General features: G+C 35.0%; 1 protein-coding gene across 4 annotated transcripts in view; it reads left to right on the top strand.

Moving 5' to 3' along the window:
- The first annotated feature begins 502 nt into the window (after positions 1-502).
- Positions 503-14,799, top strand: part of CBWD1 (COBW domain containing 1) — a 61,820-nt gene continuing 47,523 nt past the window's right edge. Inside the window, exons 1-4 of one of the 4 annotated variants that reach the window (XM_031943842.1) lie at positions 503-874; positions 5,760-5,846; positions 7,367-7,463; positions 8,559-8,650. In XM_031943842.1, the coding sequence (XP_031799702.1) occupies positions 697-874; positions 5,760-5,846; positions 7,367-7,463; positions 8,559-8,650 (454 nt within the window). In that variant the 5' untranslated portion in view covers positions 503-696. The remainder of the gene's footprint in view (positions 875-5,759; positions 5,847-7,366; positions 7,464-8,558; positions 8,651-14,799) is intronic. The other 3 variants (XM_031943828.1, XM_031943848.1, XM_031943834.1) reach the window with 3 other exon arrangements.

Here is a 14,799-nt window from a genome sequence, read left to right as displayed (position 1 = left end):
ACATGATTTATTATCTTGTAGAGGTTCATTTACCTTCCTTTCTAGTCTAGTTCTCAGGATATGCCTGATGAGATTTGCAGTGTTTGAAGAATTTTAAAATGGGTCAGTCACCTTTTTGGTTTTACAGCTTTTTTTTTTCCTGGACAATAACGATAGATGTCTAAGAAAGCGCGTGTTTTCTGGCTTCAAAACTTTTAGAAATAATAATTAGGTCAGTCCATTCACTCACCCACCATCTCCTAACTCTTGGCTCCATAAAACCTGGCGCAGTGCTAGTACCTATCTTCCATTGCAGCTGTCATAACTACTATGCGAAACACGTACGTCCGCCTCAGCTCCCTATCTATAAAGGACTTGAGATCGCTGGGGCATCTCTTATATAGCATCCTGGAGGAAGGGGCGGGGCCATTGATGGTGCCTCACGTGGTCTTTCGGGGCGTGACCATCAAAGAGTTGGGAGAGGAGAGGTCGGCGGGAGAAAGAGCGCATTTCCGCTTGCATCTGGAAGGATGAATGGGCAGAACGGTCTCGGAGGACGTGACTTCGTAAAATTTGTCGCGTCCGACGTATGAGCGTCAAGGGGCGGGGCCTGGGGCGTGCTTGATGGCGTGCTCGGCTGGAGCTTGGGCTGTGTAACGACCGTACCCCTGCACTTGGCTGTGTGACTCTTGTTTTCTCCCCCTGCCTCCTTCAGTGATGCTTAGAATTAGCGGCCCCAGGGAAGAGGAAGAAGAGGAACAGGAAGAGGAGGAGGAGGATTGCCCGGAGCTGGTGCCCATAGACTTGCAGCAGCAGCAGCCGCCGCCGCCGCAGAAAGAGGAGAAGCCTGATCCCTTTGCTAAAATCCCGGTCACGATTATTACTGGGTATTTAGGTAATTAAGCCAATTAGTAATTTCGGGAACTTCCCGCCGCAGACTCATGTTAAATAATAACTAGTAATAATACTACGGTGGTAATAAATGAAATAGTCACAAGAACCACGAGGAGCTTTATTCCCGTTCTTGGAATAAAAGCCTCCTTCACTCCCCCAGGTAAAGGACCTGCAGCTTTTTAGCAACCAGATATGGTGGAAGGAAGGACAAAAAAGGATGAAGAAAAGGAACACATTGGATATAAAGTCAGAACGTGGACCTCTGTTAGTGAGAGTACCTTCCTGGCCCGTCCCCTCAGTTGCCTATGAAGTAAAAGGGGATTGGATTTAGAATGAGTTTCGAGTGTGTGTGTGGCCGTTGTAAATTGTGTGTGATGGAAGAACACCTTTGGAAGTCTGAGGTTTAATAAGTTACGTAATTGAAGGTGTTAAAATTTCAGAAATTAATGGAAAATAAAGATGTAATTTTTTTTTCTCCCCTCTCCAAGTTCTAGGACCTGTTCCTTCCCCTTCCCCCTTGTATAGACATGTATATATATGTATATACATGCATATACGTAAACATCCATCTTTACATCCATATTATATCTATGGACCCCAGGTTCTTTGGACCAGATGATCTCTAAAGTCTCTTCCAACTGTTAACTTTTAGTTCCCTTTAAAGATGGTGATAACATGTGTGTGTGTGTGTAATAGCAGAATAAGCATTCTTATTAAATCTAAAAAAAGATAACTGACACACACACACACATACACACACACATACACAACATATAATGGCAAACTACCTTAAAAGCATCTTATTAAATCTCAAAAAAAAAAAATGCTAACTGATATACCTCATAAGCATCTTGTTAAATATAATGACTGATTTTTATATAGTAGCAAAATACCTTATAAGCACTCTTATTAAGTCTCAACAGCAAGAACCCAGTAAGGTAGGTACTAAAGGTATTATTCCGAATTATAGGTGATGAAAAGTGAGGCTCAGCGATTTAAGTGATTAGTTGGAGATCATATAACTCCTAAGTGTCAGAGGTGAGGTTTGAGCTGAAGTTTTTCTGCCACCATGTTGAGCAGTAAAAATGTATAGGTTTTATGTATAGATCAGTAGATTGGATATCAGAGGACCATTGTTTAAATCTAGACAGCATTTTTCTGTAAAAGGAGGGGCTTGGCAGCCCAAGACCTCTAAGGTCATCTTATATTTTACTGAAAAAAATTTTCTGAGGGCTCTCTCTTTTCTCTCACATCATCCAGAACCCTTGCCACTATCCTCCTTTCTCACATAATGAGGTGGCCCTTCTCTCTGACAAAGCTGTCTCTTTACATACCCAAGTGATTCAGTTCCATCTCCTTTTCTACAGCAGATTGATCCCTTTATCTTCCCCATTTATTTACCTTCAATTTCTCTTTGATGCTTGTAAACATATCCAGATCCCCCTCATCATCACTTTATTCATCTATTCCTGCTAGCTAGCTACGTCTCCTTAGATTTGTGAACTTGGGCAAGTCATATAACTGCTGTCTGCCTCAGTTTCCTCATTTGTAAAATGAGAATAGTGAGCAGCTGCTTCAACAAAATTATTAGAATCAAATGAGTTAATTTTTGTAAAGCTTTGCAAAAGCAAAAAGTGCTAAATGTTTGCTATTATTACCATCCAATATCTCATCCCTTTTGTGTCTAAATTTGAAAAGTTCATCTACAGTAGTTATCTCCCTTAGTTTTCTGAAGTGGCTTCCCACTTCATTCAACTGAAACTTCTGTCTCCAAAGTTACTATATTGAGCTCTCGCTGGCAGTTGAGGTTAAGTGACTTGCCCAGCAAGTAAGTGTTAAGTGTCTGAGATCCGAATTGAACTCAAATCTTCCTAGCCTGGTACCACCTAGCCTCTTCCTATGATCTCTTTAATTGTCAAATCTAATGGCCTTTTCTTTATTCTTATCCATCTTGACTTTGTGACCTTTGATACTGTCAATCAACATCTTTTTGAAACTCTCCTTTAAGTTTTTGTGACATTCTTGATTTTCTAAGATCTCAGTTAATTCTTGGTCAGATTTTTATTTAGATCATATCCCTCAGGACTCTGTCCTAGGTCCTCTTCTCTTCTCCTTCAATATCTTAAGTGAGATCTGCTGAGAGTCAAATCCAAAGAAATCTTTTTTTTACATTTTAAATACAATAAAATGACTTAAAAATATGAAAAACCATTCTTGGAAGCTATACAAAAATGGCTCCCAAGAATTGATTTATCTCTACTTTGATGATTCTCAAAGCTAGTTATTCAGTATTAATTTCTCTGCTGACTGAACTCTAGTCTCCCAACTCAAATTACCTATTAGATACTTTGAACTGGATGTCCTGGAGACATCTCAAACTCAACATGTCTGAAACTAAATTCACTATCTTTTCTTTCAAACCCTCCCTTCTTAACTTCTTTATTACAGTAGAGGGTACTACCATCCTTCCAATCCCTTAGGCTGGCAACTTAAGTCCTCATTCTCTTCTCCATTCACCCCTAACTTACTCCCTCATATCCAACTTGCTATCAAAGACTGTCACTTTTACCATTGTTTAGGTCCCTGTCTCTCCTCTTGACACTGCCACTCCCCTGGTGCAGGCCATCAAATCCTTCCAAAACGATATTGCTGTTGCCGGTGGTGGGTCATTCTAACTGAAGTCTCTCTTCTCTCCAGGCTGTTCTCCATTCACTTGACAAAATGATTTTCCTAAAGTGCAAATCTGACTTTTGCTGTTAATGCCTTAATAGATTCCAGTGACTCCTTATTACCTCTATTGTCAAAAAGAAAATCCTGTTTGGCATTCAGAATTCTTCATAATTTGTCTTCCTTACCCCACTAATTCCCTCTATCTCCACTGCTACAGCCTTTCTAATCTTAGTCCTTAGATGTTCCCTCTTCATACAGTCTTATCTATTGATACCAACCTCCTTACTATTTTTCCTTGAAGAAAACACTCTACATCCCATTTCTGGGCATTTTCATTGCCTATCTTCTATGCTTGGACTGTTCTCCAACGTCATCTCTGTCTCCTGACTTCCTTCAAGATCCAGCTAGAATCCCACCTTGTACAAGAAGCCTTTCCTGGTTCCCTTTAATGTAACGTTGGTGCTTATCCTCTGGTGATTATCTCCTGTTTATCGTCTTTTGAGGCTTGTTCGTTTGTAGTTTGCCTGTTGTTTCTCCAGAATAGAGACTGTTCTGAATCTTATTTTATTTTACTTTTTTAATTTTATATCTCTAGTACTTAGAACAGAATAGGCACTTAATATATGATTATTGACTGACTTATCCAGTGTCCCTTCTAGTTCTTTGAGGAATTTCCATTTAAATTGTGGATGGTCTCTGAGCAGGCATCTCTTTGCTTCCATGACCCCTCTTTCTCCCTTTGGAGACTTCTTCATCTTGACAAAGAGCACTGAGCAGCCAGCCCTCTTTCTCCATTTACACCAGTCCCAACTCCCCCTTTTCATGTGTTGTATTGTCCCATTAGACAGGGAACTCTCTTTTTCCTTGTATTAGTTTCTCCAACACTTAGTACAGTGCCTGGTACATAGTAAGTGCTTGATAAATGCTTGTGGAAGGATTGACTTGAAAAAGTCATATGACAAATCTTTAGGTGAACTTTAATTTTTAAAATTGTCTTCCAGTTTTCTATGACAGACGTTCTTTAAAAGTAAAGGATGCTTATTGGGTGAAAAAGTTAATAAACTGAGTCATATCTTTTTCTTTTACCTTAGTTTTAGGTTTGCAAAACTTATTTTTAGGCATTTTAAAGGAATTATTTTAAGATGTTCTGGAGTAATTTTATTCTAACCATCATTGCCTTTGTGAATATTTATAAAATTAAAAATTTTTTTACAAGCATTGGAAGTTACTTTGAACAACATGGATCATAATTTTATATTTACTCTGATTCTTCTACATGGTAATAAATTAGTTTTAATCTGCCATCTGCTGGATGGAGATAATAGAGCAAGATTTAATTTTTTACCAATCTCTTTTTCCTGACTTAAATAGGATTAATACCTCCTCTAAACCTAGCATAATCTTGGGCCTTATTTGTAGAATAGCATAAATAGTGCTGCTGTTACACTGAATCAGCTTGTCACTAGGCGTTTTGCATTTTAAATAAAATCAAATGTTAGATGTTGAAAGTGGAACTTTAGCTTCAAATTAGAGTGGAAAAAAGTAATTTTAAGCCGAGAACTCATAGTACACTGTCAGAGTATTACATTTTATGAGTTAGAACAACAGAACATGTTTGAATATCATTTGTATTCATGATGCCAACATAAAAATAGTTTTTGAAATAGCTTTCATACTTATATTTAATATTTAGTTCCATGAGTTTATTTATATTCTTTTAATAGCCTATTATTTTAGTTATATTCTGTCTCACTTTTGAGAATACAGTTTCAGTGGAGCACAGAAGTCCTTCCCATTAATTGTATTAGGTTAAATCTTTTGGTAGGTTTTTGGCCATTTAAAATTTCATTTAATCTTTCTAGTGAAGAGAAACACTTTAAAAATTTAAGGCATAGGGGCAGCTAAGTGGCACAGTAGATAGAGCATCAGCCCTGAAGTCAGGATGACCTGAGTTCAAATTTGGTTTTAGACATAATACTTCCTGGCTGTGTGACCTTGGGCAAGTCACAACCCTAATTGCCTCAGCAAAAAAAAAAACATTAAGGCATATTATTTGAGCAATAGAATCAAATGAAAGTTCTTAAGAGCATTGAAGGTTCTAAAATGTTATGAAATTATCTTAAAATAATAATTTTCAGTTTCTTTTTATTGATTGGGACTGGAAACAAATGAAAAATAGAGTTTGTGATACTGAAATTAGTGTAATTGTTTTACAGGTGCTGGGAAGACAACACTTCTTAATTATATTCTAACTGAACAACATAACAAAAGAATAGCAGTTATTTTAAATGAATTTGGGGAAGGTAAGTAAAGATCTAAAAACTGGAATTAGAGGAATCTAGGACAAAGGTGAATTTATCCCAATGGTTTAAAAAATTAATAATTCACATATAAAATAAAGGGCATTATAAATGAAGCAATTTCAGATGAGGATAAATTTGAAAGTTTAAATGACAGTACAGACGTGGATGAAAAAAGTGATTTTGTGACACAATAGAAGTTGAAACCAAACACAGATTTGATTTTCACATTAAATAACAAAATAGCATTTTTGATTATTCTAGAATTTTCAAAGACTAGAAATATACTAGTCTTGAGTTTTGTTGCCATTGTACTTTAAATATAATCCTTATTGTTATTTATAGAGAATGGCTGATTATTTAGCTTTGGCCCATGCTAGGAATGAAAATCCTTTTCTAAAACCTTTTGTAAAAAGTGATCTAAAGTTTAAAGGTTATAAAGTTAAAAAGACAAAAGCTATTAGTAAACTGGTAATGGTAAACTATACTGAATATGAAAACTATTCTGGTTCTATCTGTATTTTTGTTAGGGGAACAAAATAAATTCTTTTACTGTCATGTAAGGATCATGGAGGAACCTAATATGTTGTTTGGTGAGGGGACTGTCTCTTGGAAATTGTAGGAATGTAGTTTTTAAAGTAAGATTTTGTTTACAAGTCTAGAGCAATTCCTTAGCTAATTAACTTGCTTTTTCTTTTCCTTTCCTTTTCCAAGGGACTTGTTGGATACCTAGTTTTAGAAAAATGATTTAATGAAAGAGTTTGGGGAGATGGATCAAACCATATCAGTTCAACACCTACTCTGCTCACTTGGTCATAGAAAGTTGCCTGAGTTAATAAGACTAAGGAGTTAGTAAGGACTTCTAATTCTAAAGCCATCTTTCCATCTCTAAGCCATGCTGGGTACAAGTTAAGAATAAAAAGCAGAAACCAGCTGGACATATCTGTTAGGAGTGTGATGAGAATAGAGATCAATCTGTTCCAGAAAGAGAAAACCCATTTTCATTATAGACAATAAGTAATATCTTTTAGATAGTTATTTTAAACTCAAAGAATGGGAAGAAATGGGTACTTGTACACTATATTAAACGTTATGACCATTGGAATGAGCATTGGTTTAAATATTTCCCTTTCTTAAAACTTGAATTTGTTTGAATTTGAAGTGTTAACGCTTTCATTTATATTATAGTAATCTGTTTTAGCTTTTATTTCCATGTGGGTTGTTTTTTTTTTAAAGCAAACCAAAAAATTTAAAATGGGAATTATCAAGAAATCTGAGCTAGTAAATGAATTATAATTCTAATAATCTCTCTTATAATGAATTTTGGAAAAATTCATTATATTTGATCTGTAGTTGAATGTTTATTGAAGTGAAAAGTTTTATTTTGCAACATAACAATTTGGCCTAGCTAGATCAAATAATAAAATACTTAGAAATTGATTTGGGGGGAATAGTTTTTTAATCTTTCAGTTTTGCTTGATTGATGAACAGTTTAAAGATTATGTTGTTGCTTTGTGTCATAGGAAGTGCATTGGAAAAATCCTTAGCTATAAGCCAAGGTGGGGATCTATTTGAGGAATGGTTGGAGCTTCGAAATGGTTGCCTCTGCTGCTCAGTAAAGTGAGGAATATTTATGTTACATTATTTCAAGTTTGTCAATTTTGGGTTGAGTTTTACTTCATTTTTTATTTCATTTAACTTCAGTAATTTTCTTAACACTGGCTAAAGTAGTTTTCTAAGAAGTCATTTTAAGTACTTATTACTTTTTTTTGTTTATTTGTTTTTGCTAGTAATTTAGTGCTAGGATTTTTTGAATATATGATGGATTTATGATGTTTTAAGCTAACTTTTAATTAAATTTAGATTCTTTTCAGGTAACTGATTGTAGATGTAAAAAAATCAAATAGTAAAATATTAGTTATCTTTTACTTCATGTTTTAAATCTTCTCAGAATGAGAAACAACATTTTGAAATGATGAGAAATTATGGTAATAGCTGAACAAAAAAAGGAGGAGACACTTATTTTGAACCAGTTGTAATGCTGACAATGATGTCAGGAGAAAAATACAATACCAATGTTAAAATTCTATGGCAAAAAAATAAAATTCTATGTCAGTGAGATATGACTCACTGTTGCTTTTTAAGTCAAATTTCTCATTGTTATAATTTTTTATTGCTAGCATTTATTTTTAAGCTTTCTCTTCACCAGCATGTCTTTTTAAAGTGTGCATTTTTAAATTTTTTATATATTTATGAGGACAAAAATATCAAGCTATTCTATTCAGAATAAGGATTATGAGCTTGATTTAAAGCTCATAATCTTATTCTGAATAGAATAGCTTGATATTTAATTATGGCAAGTTAAAAAATTGAGTTTAGTACATTTGAAAACACTATTATCCTGTTAGTACTAATCTCATGCATTTCTTGTAGCTAAAATATATATTAGCCAAGCAAATGAATCCTAGTCTTCTTTTAGGGAAAAAACTTGACATTGGGTCCTTAATTTCTTGGACTCCTGAGAACATTTCCTTAATGTATCATTTTATTGATATTGTTAAATACATGACATTTTCACAAGAGTTTTGTGGGTAAATTGTTTGGTCCTACAAAAAAATTGATTTTTCATTTTCTAGAGATATAAAACACATTTATAGTGGTAAGTTTTAAAATTTTAAGATGGTGACTCATTTGCTATGTTTTGGTTTTGTACAGAGACAATGGTTTGAAGGCTATTGAGAATTTGATGCAGAAGAAAGGAAAATTTGACTACATACTATTAGAAACAACTGGCTTGGCAGATCCTGGTAAGTACCATTATCACTCATCGCTTTGTATAATACAATTTCCCTGTGTGTGAAAATACGTATGCAGCAGAGGATTAATCTAAAGAGATTTTTAAGCCTTGACTTGCTTACTTGGATTACATGTAAAAATAGCAATAGCTCATCTCATAGTCTCCTTTGACAAGTATGGCTGAAAAAATTCTTTAATATTGTCTTTAGAATATAAAATTTTATTGATCATTAACGAGGACAATATTACCCCCATGGATTTTGTATTGTTTCATTTAGCCTTACTCAAGAAAATTTTATATATGCTACCTTCTGTTTGGTTTTGAAATTTATAGCTCTCATGTCTGCTTAATCTTTTTTTTTTTCCCCCAACTTTTTTGGAGGCTGTTCTTTAAAAGATAACAAATATTTCAGGTTGTAGTTTCAGTAGCTTCTGTTCTTCATTTGCCTCAGAGACATAAAAGTAATCTTGGGATTTTATGTGATATCTAGTGGTTTTGGATTGTTCATGTTCAGATATATTTTGTGCCTTTTAGTTAAAAGGTGATGAATTTTGAATATGCAGTGTAACTCATTCATGGTTGGTTGGTTGTCTTTTTTTTTTTTTTTTTTTTTTTTTTTTTGCTATAAGGTAGAGTATCGTGAGAGCATTACTGTGAAGTGATTGTAGTATGATAAAACTTGAATGCATTAATGAACCAAAAACAGGAGGCAGGGAGAATGAGAGAAAGAGAGAGACTCAGACAGAGAGACAGAGAAAGAGAATATTGTTGTGAGAGTTCCACAATCAACAATCAAAAAATGATAGATTCTGGCCTATTTCCCTAATGGATATCAAAATTAAACTTGCAACTTTAGCCTCTAAAATAGATTTTAAAAAACTAGTTATAAATAATTCAAGCTTGTATCAACCTGAGAATAGAATGTTAGGTAGAATTAACATTTAATTAGGGCTAACTTCTTTTTACTCCATTGGATTGTGTTTATTCATAATTTACAAAATTTGTTAGTGTTATTACTTAATTCTTTCTTCTTTTTTTATTAAAGATTTTTATTCACAAAGCATATGCATGGGTAATTTTCCCAAAATTGACCCCTGCATAACCCCCTACCTCAAATTTTCCCCTTCTTCTCCTCCTTCCCTCCCCCACCCAGTAGGGAGTCCAATACATGCCAAATATGCTGAAATACATGCCAGATCCAATATGTGTGTACATATTCACCAGTCATCCGGTTGCACAAGAAAAATCAGATCAAGAAGGAAGAAAAAGAAAAACTGAGAAAAAAGAAACAAAATGCAAGCAAATAATAACAGAGAAAGTGAGAATGCTAGGCCGTGTTCCACCCTCTGTTCCCATGGTTCTCTCTGGGTGTAGATGGTTCTCTTCATCACTACACAAGTGGGACTTGTCCAATTCATCTCTGTTGAAGAGAGCCATATCTGAAGAGATCAGAATTGATCGTCTTATAGTCTTCTTGTTGCTATGTATAATGAATGATGTGTATAATGATCTCTTGGTTCTGCTCATTTCACTTTGCATCAGTTCATGTAGGTCTCTCCAAGCCTCTGAAATCATCCTGCTGGTCTTTTCTTACAGAACAGTAGTATTCCATTAGCATTCATATATCATAATTTATTCAGCCATTTTCCAATTGATGGGTATCCATTCAGTTTCCAGTTTCTTGCCACTACAAGGAGTGCTGCCACAAACATTTTTGCCCAGGTGGGTTCCTTTCTCTCTTATAAGATCTCTTTGGAATATAATCCCAGTAGAAACATTGCTGGATCAGAGGGTATGCACAGTTTGATAACTTTTTGAGCATATTAACTATTTCTTCTTAATTCTAGTCTAATTCCATTTAGATGTTTGGTCTGATTCATATGGTCATTGTAGAGTACCATTTATTCAGAAAGATTTGTTTAGTGGAATGAAAAAAGAAGATATATTTGAAAGAGAGCTCAAATGTAATTGATTTGCTAATAGTTGAAAAACATGGCATAATGTCAAGAGTTTCATGGTTGATACTCCAAATGTCTCTCAAATAACCATTGAGTTTATATTAAATTCTTTTCCTTTAGTACTATCAATTTTAATATTTTTATTAATGGAGCCAGAATTCAGAAAGTTTAAACTAAATCTAAGGATGCTTTCCAGGTTATCTTTGCAAATATTAAAAATGGATATGGCAGGATTGGTTCTCTCATGCATCCAAAAGGGACAAGAAATAGTTCATGCAATATTTGCTAATCTCGTATTAGAATGTTTATAAATTCTTGTAAAAACTACCAAGATAATGATTGTAGCCAAGCTCGGAGACTTAGAATGTCCAAATTAAAGCAAATTCTATTTTAGTAATCAGTGATTTCATAACAAAACTGGGCATAGGGAGGAAAGCAGAAAATATTATTCTGAAGGCAGGAACCATTGGGTGGAAAACTTTATAAATATTTAGCCTATTACCTGTAGATACATTCTTCAAGAAAATGTATAGCTGGACATGGCAAGTACCAAATAACTTCACAAAATGAATTAGATTATCTTTTAATTGCTGGAAGTTTGTCACTGGAGTGAGTCAAAAATAAACCCCTCTTGGGGCAGCTAAGTGGCACAGTGGATAGAGCTGCAGCCTTAAACTAAGGAGGATCTGAGTTCAAATCTGCTCTCAGACACTTAATACTTCCTAGCTGTGTGACCCTGGGCAAATCACTTAACCCCAATTGCCTCAGCAAAAATATATAGAGAACTATATATAGAGAACTGACTCTAATTTATAAGAAACCAAGCCATTCTCCAATTGATAAATGGTCAAAGGATATGAACAGACAATTTTCAGATGATGAAATTGAAATTATTACCACTCATATGAAAGAGTGTTCCAAATCATTATTAATCAGAGAAATGCAAATTAAGACAACTCTGAGATACCACTACACACCTGTCAGATTGGCTAAGATGACAGGAAAAAATAATGATGAATGTTGGAGGGGATGCGGGAAAACTGGGACACTGATGCATTGTTGGTGGAGTTATGAACAAATCCAACCATTCTGGAGAGCAATCTGGAATTATGCCCAAAAAGTTATCAAACTGTGCGTACCCTTTGATCCAGCAGTGTTTCTACTGGGCTTATACCCCAAAGAGATACTAAAGAAGGGAAAGGGACCAGTATGTGCCAAAATGTTTGTGGCAGCCCTGTTTGTAGTGGCCAGAAACTGGAAAATGAATGGATGCCCATCAATTGGAGAATGGTTGAGTAAATTGTGGTATATGAATGTTATGGAATATTATTGTTCTGTAAGAAATGACCAGCAGGATGAATACAGAGAGGCTTGGAAAGAATTACATGAACTGATGCTAAGTGAAATGAGCAGAACCAGGAGATCATTATATACGTCAGCAATGATAGTGTATGAAGATGTAATCTGATGGAAGTGGATTTTTTTGACAAAGAGACCTAATTCAATTTCAATTGATCAATGATGCACAGAAGCAGCTACACCCAAAGAAAAAACACTGGGAAATGAATGTAAACTGTTTGCATTTTTGTTTTTCTTCCCGGGTTATTTCTACCTTCTGAATCCAATTCTCCCTGTGCAACAAGAAAACTGTTTGGATCTGCACACATACATTGTATCTAGGATATACTAGGACATATTCAACATATATAGGACTGCTTGCCATCTAGGGGAGAGGGTGGAGGGTGGGAGGGAAAAATTGGAACAGAAGTGAGTGCAAGGGATAATGTTGTAAAAAAATTACCCTAGCATGGATTCTGTCAATAAAAAGTTACTATAATAAAAAAAAAAAAAATCACTAAAAAAAATAAATAAATAAAAACAAAAACAAAAACAAAAAAAACAAATCCTCTGCATAGTTTTCCTGCCTCAAAGATCAAAATCAGTACAACGATGTGATAAAGAATAAAACTAAGAAAAATATATTGTATACAATTAAAACAAATTTAGCTTGACCTATTTAGAAAGTTTTTGATGCCAAAAAATAAGAAATAAATGGAGAAAAAGATATTCACATTGATTGTAGCAAACAGAATTTTAACTTAATAAATTGCCATGAGAGAGAGCTCTAAAGAATTAATTGAGATAGGAAGTTAAAGACAATATGTTTTTGTAATGTAAATTCCATTTGGAAATATTAAGAAGGATAATGATAATAATAGCTAACATTTATATAGTCCTTATTGTGTGCTTTTCTTCCTGTCAAAAGTCATATAAAATGGGAATTTCAAACATGTAGCTAGGTGGCACAGTGAATAGAGCTCTGGAAATGAAGCCAGGAACACTTGTGTTCAAATGCAGCCTCAGACACTTATTTAGCTCTGTGACATTGGGCAAGACATTTAACTTAATGCCTTCCTCCTTTTATTCTTCTGTAAAATATGGATAATTGTTCTGAGCCAGAACTCTACTTAAAACAGTGATTCTTACAAGGTGCTAAGTCAGTGGAATTGAGGAGACAATGGTTATCTAGTTTAGCATGGTGATTAATAGTTCTCTAAGTTCAGTATGATTGATTTAATCTTAAACAAATAATAATTTCCTAGTGATAAAATGATTGGTTTAAAATCAAAATAGAGCATATAAAGCTGTGACAAACTCAGCCAGAGTCAGAGCCAGAAACAGACTCAGAAGGGCTTGAAGAGAGACTCAGAAGGGCCAGACACAGACTCGGAAGGGACCCAGAGACACATTCATTCCATCGTCCACCTTTGTGGTGGCTGGAGGCTGAAGCAGAAGCCCTTGGACTCAGAGAAATTCATTCCATCTTCATCAGCCTCGTGGTGGCTGGCCTGTCCTCCTGCTCCCCCTCCTGAAACCAAGACTCCAGAAGGCCTCCAAGAAAGCTAGCTGGGCCCCAGACAAGGAAACTAGATTGTGAAGGAGGTAATAAAGGATTTGGACTTTAACACCTGGCTGTTCTTGTAGTGATTAATCTGCTGAAAGGAAGATTGCTCAAAGACCTCCAGAAAACAAATAAGAACACTACAGATAATAATAGCACCTATCTCCTAGGGTTATTGTATAAAGTGCTTTGCAAACAAAGTCCTCTATTAAATGTTAGCTATTATTTTTATTCATTTATTATAAATTGTTTCAGTACTTTTTAAAAGAACTATGATTTCTATGATGTTGAGACTTCCTCCTTGGAAGCCTGTTGAAACCTCTGTACCTCATTAAGCTATTTTTTATTGTAACCAGCCTTATTATAATAATAAGCCTATCCAACACACTTAACTAAATTGAATTTTTGAGGATTCTGGCAGGATTCTTCACAGGGCCTATACTTGAACCGCAACAGATTGACAAAGTCTTGCATCCTACTGAGAAAACATTGAAGACCTAGTCTCTTATTCCCATGATCAGAGTAGGACTGTAGTGAAGACTTAGAAATTATGAGGACAGAAATATTTTCAAAGACCCAGAGAATGATATCATTTGTGTTGTAGTCTTGACTCTACCTAGGGATGGGACCTTGAGCAAGTTCTTTAACTTCTCTGAGCCACTGTGTCTTCATCTTTTAAAAAAAACAAGGGGGCAGCTAGGTGGTGCAGTGGATAGAGCACCAGTCTTGAAGTCAGGAGGACCTGAGTTCAAATCTGGCCTCAGACACATAACACTTCTTAGCTGTGTGACCCTGGGTAAGTCGCTTAAACCCCAATTGCCTCGGAAAAAAAAAAAAGAAAGAAAGAAAAAGAAAACATAACAAAACAAAATCTAAAATAGATGTCACTGTACTAAGCTCAATGGCTAGAGTGCATGTTAAAAGGCTGTATAAATTACCAATCCCTTATTATAGTTCATGAATCTACGTATATCAAAATTATCATTTTTTTTATACTACCTGATGAAGGCACTAGTAACATGTCAGAATTAGATACACAATTCTAAGAGTGATGCTTAAGTCTTTAGACTGCAACAAATAAGTGATGGCTGCATACGTCTCTAAGACGTAATTATTGCTGACATATAGCATTTTAAGGTTTGTGGAGAGAGAGAGCTTTAAATGCATCTCATCCTTACAACTACCTTAGTAACTTAGTTATCATTCCCATTTTACACATGAAGTAAAGCTGAAAGAAGTTAAATTAATGTCCTTGGAATATAGAGCTAGTATCTGAGGTAGATGTTAAACCCAGATCCT

Source organism: Sarcophilus harrisii, chromosome 1 (assembly GCF_902635505.1).
Source record: "Sarcophilus harrisii chromosome 1, mSarHar1.11, whole genome shotgun sequence".
NCBI lineage: Eukaryota > Metazoa > Chordata > Mammalia > Dasyuromorphia > Dasyuridae > Sarcophilus > Sarcophilus harrisii.
The sequence above is the reverse complement of the archived record's forward strand: the minus strand, read 5'-3'. Positions and strand labels throughout refer to the sequence as shown.